This window comes from Corvus kubaryi, unplaced genomic scaffold, assembly GCF_017639235.1.
Source record: "Corvus kubaryi isolate FWS band 111438036 unplaced genomic scaffold, C.kubaryi_AGA036_p1.0 37398, whole genome shotgun sequence".
Taxonomy (NCBI): Eukaryota; Metazoa; Chordata; class Aves; order Passeriformes; family Corvidae; genus Corvus; species Corvus kubaryi.
The window spans coordinates 29,104,480-29,113,689 of record NW_024581137.1 but is presented as its reverse complement, the minus strand read 5'-3'; the positions used below and the strand labels follow the sequence as shown (position 1 = coordinate 29,113,689).

The following is a 9,210-nucleotide window of genomic DNA, read 5'->3' as shown; positions in this document are numbered from 1 at the left end:
TGCCAGTCCTCTCTTTTTTTTTTTTTTTTGGGGGGGGGAGTATTTTTGACATTAGGGATTATTACAAGTATAAAAGTAGTGATTAGATTAAAAAAAAGAAAATAATCAGCCAAAAAGGATTCTTAAAAAAAGGTGTTAAGATTGGCATATTTTATGTTTTTTAAAAAATCAAGAGCATAATTCTTCATTTCCCCATATTTGATTTTAAAACTGCACATTTCCCCCAGAAATGGTCAGGAGGATTGTACTTAATTCTATACTTTGCAACACACAACATACACTTATGTACATATATATAACTTAATGTTATGTGTTAGACTTCCTTGGTTTAGGTTTCCTTGGAAGAAAGAACACGAGATTTGCTGATTGTTAAAAGAAATAATCAGAAGCAGCAAACATTACCTCTGGCAATTCCTAGTGCTGGCACTTAGTCTTTTATGTCTTTTAACAAAAAGAGAAGTATTTTCTAGCTGAGCAAATTTAACTAATTTTGATGTGATCAACCAAAGCAGTTTGCAAAGACTAGGCAGTTTATTTGGAGAGTGCTTCTCTTCATTTGTGATAAAACCTACAAGTAGCTAATAGGAAAGAAAACAAGTATTGCATGTGAAATAGTATTTCTCTGAGGTGAAATGCTCAATACAAAATGTGTAAGTCTCAGAAGTACACATGCACAAAGAATCAATTATGCTGCAAAATTCAACTATTTACTGTCTAATTTGTATAAATAGTGTAAAAGCTTAAAGTATTGGAATGGGATGTTGATAGAGGTTTTATTTAAGTTTTCAAAATGAATATGAAATTGAGAGGAATTTCTGACCCACCTCAATTTTTCTTCTGCAGTGTTTTCTTTTCAGTGTATCCAATTCTCTCTCAAGTCAATGAACTGAGAATATTGTACTTCACATGCTGTTGCTAAGTGAGTACAAAATTTTACTGTTGGTTTTCTAAGAAATGGGTTAATAGACCCACTATGAGAGCCACATCTCTCTCAGTTTAGTAAGGGATCACTTGACTTGGTATCAAATAAATAAATCATCAGTACAAAAGTTTCTAGTTAAAATAACTTTTAAAGTTATTATTCTTAATAATTAATCTTAATTATTATTTAAAATTCCTCTTGTTATTGCTTCCTACGGATTCTTTTCAGTTGTAGTCCACTATACTAGAAGAAAAATATTATGACTGTCAAGCCAAGACTCCTCCTACACAGCCATCTATCCAGTATTACTACACTCCTCAGGCTCAGGACAACACACCCTCTAGAGACCACGATATCCTTGGCAATAGCAATACCATTGACAGAAAGTAAAAAAGGATGGATTCTACAGCAAGTGGAACAGCACAGGTGTTTCTATGTGAAATCACTCGGCATCACTGAGGTGCTTCAGGAGGTTCTTTCAGCGGTGACACCCCATGTGTTGGGTCTACAGAACCCTTGTCAGCAACACTCACATTTCTAGGGGCTACACTTCCCTCCTTAGAGGGAACGGCGAGGCTCCAACCCATTCAGAGGCATTTATCACAACTACTTGCCGCTAGCCTCAGCAACACTTAGAATCCACATGTAATAAAAACTAACATATTTTCCATGAGGTCCACAGAACCATGAGCCCATGCTTCCATGACATGGCACTGCACAAAGGCAGCAAAATTGGTGAATTTCCAAATGCATGACATCCCACTTTCACTTTTGCAGTGATCCAATTCCCCAAGACGGAAGAACATTGCGTGGAGCTCCTATCCTTTTCCCGCTCAGATACCCGCGTTTTTACCTTAGATATAAACAGGTCTTGTCTGTGATGCCATGAAGATTTTTGCCTTTTCTTTTATACCCCTGTTATACCCCTGTTATACCTTTTTACAGCTTCTGTATTACTAGCGCTTTTTGCCTACATTCTTGGACTTGTTTGTTAAGCTAAGAGACTAAACATTTTAGAAGCTTCGTAGCTAAGGATCAGTGTGCCCCAGACCCCAAGGTCCTCTCCAGAACATATTCTGTAAACCAAGATAGAATCATCCAGGGGAAGGTTCCTTGGGGAGGGGGGGGTTCACTTGAACCTCTCATTGGGGAATCTTTGATAGATATGCTAATTAGTAAAGCCTATAATGTTATACCCAATGTTGGGGGGGGAAGACACAAGAGGAGAAACACAGAGACACAGGGAAAGACTTGGTGGGGTACACCTCGATGCATATGACCTGGACGTGTACACCTAAGGATCCTTAAGAATAAATACCAAGGTAAAATCCCTTTTCCCCTTCTAACTGTGTATGCCTCTTGATTTTAAGACCAGGAAAAGGCATCAGTTGCTGGCGACCACGAAGGGACCCTAAAGACCTTGAAACTCGCAGTCTTGGGTTGGAACACATCTTGCTTTGCCCCTCTCTTTGCCGGCAAATTACAGGGGGGCCGGAGCAACAATCTAAGACTGTGACCAGGACTTTAGGACCCAGCACAGAAAGGCATCATGTTTGCAGAAATGATGTTCAGGATTAATGGGGAAGCCAGTGTTTTAAATCAACATAGATAACATACAATTGAGTAAGATGTTAAAACAATTTTTTAAACAGACTATAAAGGAATGTTTTGTATGAAGTTCTTGGTAACAAAAACATTGCCTTTGATAATCAAATTCCAGCTTTACCATCACACTGAAAAATAACAAACCTGTAGCTTGCTGAGGGGAGCTGACATCTGCAGAGTTTTGTATTTACCCTAATACAGGCTGGCTATTTTAAGAACAAGAACAAAAAGAAGTGAAAGTTCTGGCTGTTCTGTACGTGGAATTACCAGGTAACTCACAGAACCATCTTTCACGTGTTCTAAATGAAGAAGAAGATTCCCATTTCTCAATAATTTTTAGAATCTCTTACCTCAAACTCCCAAAAGTTGGTAACAGAAAAATTTCATCATTATCTCTCAATTTAATTCAGAATTAACATGTTTCCAGAGCTCAAGTTGAGAAAATGCAGCACAAAACCTCAACAGACTACTTTGGACTCGTGTTTAAAAGTGTTATGGTCAGAAAGAACAATACAGTTTTTGAAATCTACATTCCTTATTTCCATTTAGTAGGTCTTGATTGCCAACAAATTCAATATAATCTTGTTCACTACTTAAGCCCAACCTCAGAATTAATTTATGTACTAGTCCAATTCTAAAATGCCAAATGAGAATTCCAGGTAGCCCTTGCTGAACCAGGATAAAATTATTTAACAGACCCGTACAGATTATCCCAAGCCCAACATACCATAGTAATTCAGAGACATGGCAAATATCTCAAATAACTGGGAAACAGTTGTTTGAGATATCTGAATACAAAAGTAGTCAAACGTATTTTGGGGAAGGACACACTGTAGTGGCATACATGTTTGAAGTGTTTATTAAAGCTTAATTTCTTCTGAAATACATAACAAAAGTGAACTAATTCCTTTCATGATACAATTTCCTTTCTTTCAAGAGATAAATTATGGAATTTGTAGCTAAGTCAAGGAAGACTGATGCTGACTACTGAACTCCATGAAAACTTTAGCAATCACACGGCACTAGACATCAAAACCAAAATTAAGTAATCTGATAGACAGAAGATTTAAATAAACCACAGACACATATAACCCTCAGTGAGCAAAGGGCAGACATTTTAGAAACTTTTTGAAAAATAAGCTTATTATGGAGTGTATTTTTGCCATGAAATTACCCTAGGATAACAGGTTCAACAAATAAGAACTTCCAATCAGCTAGTAAAATTCCTGGTATGTCTCTATATCCTGTAGCAAGACAAAGCGGTAAACACTTTACTCAAGGGTCAAAGAACTAACATCTCTGTAGCTCAGGACATTTTTTTGATGAATGTGAAACAGCTGGAATAAATATATCAAGGGTAACAATTGTGATCCCATGGTAGATCCAGCTGCTGCAAAAATAAACCCTGGGGAAAAAGCCAAAGAGTAAAAAAATCCACACCAATATAACCCGCCCCCCCCCCCCATCATACAATCCCATTATTTCTGCTTCTTTTTAAAATACAGGACTCTCTGCAAACACTGGTCAAAAATGAATGTAGAGATTAATTTGTTAGAAGCAAACCCAGTTTATATGTCAAAAAATAATCAAAAAATGGTTGCTTTATTTAAATAGCAGTAGTTTTATCTTTAGTGACCTTTTGTACCTGCTAGTGAGACAGTTATTTGAAAAATAAATGGAGACTCATAGTAATCCTGTTAATACTTTATTAGTGTAATTTTTTAGCTTTCTATTGGACAGAACATAAATGCAAACTCCAAAAAAAAATTCAGAGTCCTCTGCCATTCAGTAGAAGTGACCATGGCAGCCCGTTTCATGTTCATTCTTTGTTACAGAAACGAGAGAAGGGGGAAGGGAGGGGAAAAGCATCAACAGAACAATTAGGCACACAGCTGACACTTACTGTACAATGATATGCACAAGTAATTTAGAACAGCTCTATGAGTTTATGAGATGTGTTCTTCAGATTCTTCCCTTGTAATATATGAACTTTGCTCAGGAGAGCAAGGATCATTGAGAACAAAGGAATTAACAAAGGAGTAACAAGTAAGACTTTTAAAACAAGTCCTTAAATAAACTAACATAACAGAATGCAGAATTGTTCAGCTGAGAAGACATTTTTAACCTAGACTTCAGAACATTAAAAATTCATTTATTTTACAGCTATTCAAATACACATGCATTAAATGAAAATATTGCACAAAATTAAAATTTAGATTGTGGAATTTATATAGTTTCATTTTGGTACACATTCTGGTAGCACTTAAAATTTACTGTTTAGTTCTAGCAAACACCAGCAGCACAAGCTTGAGGATGGACCAAATGAAAAATTCAATTGCTCATTTTCTCTTAAAAATAATTAAGGCTAAAACAAGTGCATTTATTGACAATGGCACAATTTTCAGCGGCCAGTCACAGCACCTAAAGGCCAGGAGAAACACCCAGACTGCTGTGTATTAACATTCAGTTTTGGAAACTTCCTAGGATACTAGGCTGCATGGGTTTACAGGGTGGATACTTTAAATCGTTGACAGGAAAACCTTTTAAATCAAGAGACATACAAATTCACTTTAACAAAAAGTACTCATTTCTGATGGTTCTTGCCAGCCAACAGGGACCACTGAATTAGGAAGCCACATTCTGTAATTAAATACAGAAGACAAAATTTCAATACATATATACATATGCACACATGCGTATATAAATGTGTGTATAGGTATATGTAATAAATTCATTAAGTAAAACGACTAATAAACACGGTGTATTATGTTCAGTTCACATTCCTAGAGATATTATTTTATTTTTGTACAGAAATGTACCAGATAACTTAAAAAAAAAAAAAAAAAAGCCGAATTTGTATATTATCACTATCCTCTTGAAATTTTTCATGGTACCTACAGATAGTTAAAAGGTTCCACAGATTTGACGAAACAGTATGTGAACTTCCAACTTTCATACTGCTTAACAAATTCAGTGACTTAAAAGACATAAATTAGATTTGGTAGGATTAATGAGATATTTACTGTATCACCAAGAACAACTGCTGAATGATCTTTCATCAGTCAGATATCAGTTATGGTTGAGCACCCTGACATCAGAGGAAGATACAGGCATGTAAACAATAGGAGCTGGCTATGTTGATTACTTCACACAGAACTCAGGAATTTTGTTAAATTCAAAAGCATTTAACCATCACACTTCTAGAGAACCTGCAGAGAGGAAGGGAGAGGGCTTCTTCTACATTTACCAAGTTGTCTTCATAGGGATTACAAAAGAAAGGGATTTAATTTACAGCATTTAGTTCTGCAATAAAGAAAAAAACAAGTGCACTTGAGCCCATGCATACTGTATGAGAACGTTAACAGTACAATATGATCATCATTAAGCAGTATGATAAAAGGCTACATTTCATTAATAGAGTCCATGAGAAAAATTATCTATATAGAGGTGTCAGTCAATTTAACGAGGTCCTTTGAGAGCTTTCTATCTTGTCTCAGAATGCTTTCATCAAAGGTCTGTGTCTCACTTGCATAAAAGGACCATTTGTTCCCATTACGACACAAATTACTACAAGGATCCTTGGGATCCTTGATCCATAGCTGTATCTTACCCTGTGTTTAGCATTCAGAAAAAAAGGGACTCTAGAAGATTACCCTCTATTCACTCAAGATAGTAGTGCTCAAACAGTTGGGGACTATGGAAATGAAAACACAAACTGAGATATGCTGTGGCCAAACAGGATTATTCAGATGTTACTGTATTTTTAATTGGACAGAACTTCTTCAATGAAACTAAACAGATGGATGTGGGGCCTTGATGTCAAATTTTTATTAAAATTTTACACTATGCAAAAAATAAAAAAATTATTTAAAAAAATATCGTAGTTTTATTTCCTTTTTATTTTCATATATACACTGAGATGCATTCAGAAATTTCCAAGTGTTTGCATATGACTAATGAAATCTTTTACCTGCGAGGAACCAAGTAATTCTAACATTTTTCCACATGAGGCTTACACACTAAAAGGTAAGGAATCTTTCAATTAAATAGGACATAGTCTTTTACATCCCAAAAAAGTTCCAGATTTTAGTGGGGAGTAGTGTGTAAACTGTGTCTTAGTGCAATTTCCTCATCTTCTAACACAATACCTATCCTCTTTGAAACATATATCCCTTTCCTTCTACAACTATCAACTTGACTTATGTTCCAATAGACCAATTGAACACAAATATGATGCTCCTTCTCCACTGAAGTTACATGCAAAATGTATGCCAGGCGCTGTAAGAGCAGCATATGGCCCTTAAAGCTACACAATAATCAGAATAAAGGGTTTGTTTCTACTGCACCTCTGCTTTTACTAAAACCCCCATTAGATATAAGGTTAGTTTAATTTTCAAAATATGAAAGATGATGCAAATGTGGCATAAAAGCCACCTTACCTCAACTTTTATTCAATGAATGTACTTTTATGATGGGGCTATAGCTATTTCTCCTCTCTCCTATGAACCTGCTATTCCAGAGACTGCTTTTCTGGTTAACTCAGCCTTTACAGGAATGTTAAAATAGCCCTACAGAGCCTCAACAGTTGTAACATAGAACAATTCCACCTGACTGTCACACATTGCACTATCTCCCAGTGCCAAAACAGCCTTTTCTTCAATTGTATCACCATAGTTGTGCTTTACTTGAACAGTCTGGCACTTTTCGTTGCTGGCAAAACATCGACTCAGAACGGAAGGGAACAGCATTCTGATATACTGGGCCAGTTTTCTTCTCAATGTTGCATGAAGATGCACCAAATCATTTAAGACACACAAACCATTCTGGTAGTGGTTGAATTACAAGCGAAGATGAGAAGATCCACAGGTCTTACAGATGCATTAATAATCTAATATGTGACACTAGAAGACTGGTGCAGAAATGACAGCATGTGAGTTTGAAGCCCCAGAGAATCTGCCCAAGTAATTAATCCTGGACAAACAAACACCAGCTTAATAGATTTGAAGTGTCACCTTTTCTGTAAGGAAGGCGCTTGAGTAGAGTGTAGTCTCTGCTTATATCTCTGCATTTGCTTTGACCTTGAATGCAGTTTGTTGAAGAGCTCAGGAAACTTATTTTGTGGAAATAAGGTTTCTAGGAATCTCTCCAGAAACACATACACCATTCTCTTATTCAGCTGACTATGCTGGAACATTTCAAAGACCCGAAGGATGCCTTTCCGCGTAGTCTCAGCGCCTATGATGTGCTTCAGTTCATCTACAAAAACAGAAGTTACAAAGAAGTTTAAGCTAAATTCTACTTCCATGTTAACAACAAACTTAAACTGAATGTAAGTCTTTCAAACTATGTAGCCTGAAACTTTAAGTAACAGTGCCTCTACACAACATGACTAAACAAAAAGTTCTCTTACAGAAAAGAGTATTTCTGAAAATTACTTCACTCTTAACCTATATATGTGGAAACCATGTTTGCAAGAAATCATACTGTTTCGGATTATACCTACTTCGGGCACAACTTAAATCATCTAGAAGCTAAATACTGGCTTGGCTCTAAAAGAATTACTGACAGTACACGTGAAAATGTCCAATGCTTTAATAATTAGAAACCTTTTTATTTAAATACAGTTCATACATCAGCATTTCATTTCAGTACTTAGTACAATCAACAAGAATACTGACATTAATTTCAATAACAACATATGGTAAGGATTATTATGGTTTAATCCCAGACTCACTCACCTGGCATCACCTCCAGTAATTTGGTCTTCCCTGCCACTCTTGTTCTCATTCTAATAGCTTTGTCCCTTCGTGGAACAGTCTCTGCTAAAATGCCATTGGGCCAAAAAGCATCTCTGTAACAAAAGCAAATCTGTCAAAATACATTAACATTTTATCAACTGAAAAGCTCTTTTAAATCTTTTAAGGTTATCTCATAAAATAAATACAAGAAAGTAAATTGCACAAAACCTAACACACACTTCAAATATTAGAAGAGGAAAAAAAAAAGTGAAGAAATCAAAAGCAAGTAGTGCAATACACTCAATCTATCAGTAGCTATAATTTTTTAGTACAGGAATCAGATTAAATAAAATTTTAATAAAACAATGCAAATCAAAACCATTCAAATACCACACAGTTTTTACATAAAAAAAACCTAAGCCTTGCTTTTCCCAATCAGATTATTGCTACTGAGACTCTAGGCTTAGGTCTATTAATTGTTTTATCAGAATTTTGACACTAGCAGTTAGCCTTTCAACAAGCTAAAGCTGAGAAGAAATATTTTCAGTGTAGTAGAAAGCCCAATGCAAAAGACAAGCCTCTGTCTAGTAACTATTTTTCCTCCAGTGAAAGACAATCTTTTTTTTGAATAAAACATACACATTCCCACAGTTTAATCAAAGAATAACAGAATACTTGTAAATTATGACCCCTTGGAGAATACATTACCCTACTTTGACTTTCACCCCAACAAAAAAACCCCCAAACTATAGGGAAAAAAAAACCAAGGTGGGTAACACTTTCTCAACAACAATGTAGAAGCCATTAAAACTTAACGGAAATTGAAAGACAGAGTCTTTGATAGTTTCAAATTCAGACTTCATTTCCATTGTATCCATTCAAAGTGAAACAGTATCTCAGAGCTCAGGCTCTTGCAGCACTAATTTGTTTGCCTTTAAAAGCAAG

General features: G+C 35.8%; 1 protein-coding gene across 6 annotated transcripts in view; it reads right to left on the bottom strand.

The window, feature by feature from the left end:
- Positions 1-4,219: 4,219 nt before the first annotated feature.
- The window catches only part of SNX13 (sorting nexin 13), a 67,262-nt gene continuing 62,271 nt past the window's right edge, over positions 4,220-9,210 (bottom strand). For 5 of the 6 annotated variants that reach the window (XM_042043217.1, XM_042043218.1, XM_042043221.1 and 2 more), the window contains 2 exons: positions 8,266-8,378; positions 4,220-7,783 (listed from right to left, as the gene is read on the bottom strand). In XM_042043217.1, the coding sequence (XP_041899151.1) occupies positions 7,536-7,783; positions 8,266-8,378 (361 nt within the window). In that variant the 3' untranslated portion in view covers positions 4,220-7,535. Of the gene's footprint in view, positions 7,784-8,265; positions 8,396-9,210 lie in introns of those variants that run through there. The other variant, XM_042043222.1, reaches the window with a different exon arrangement.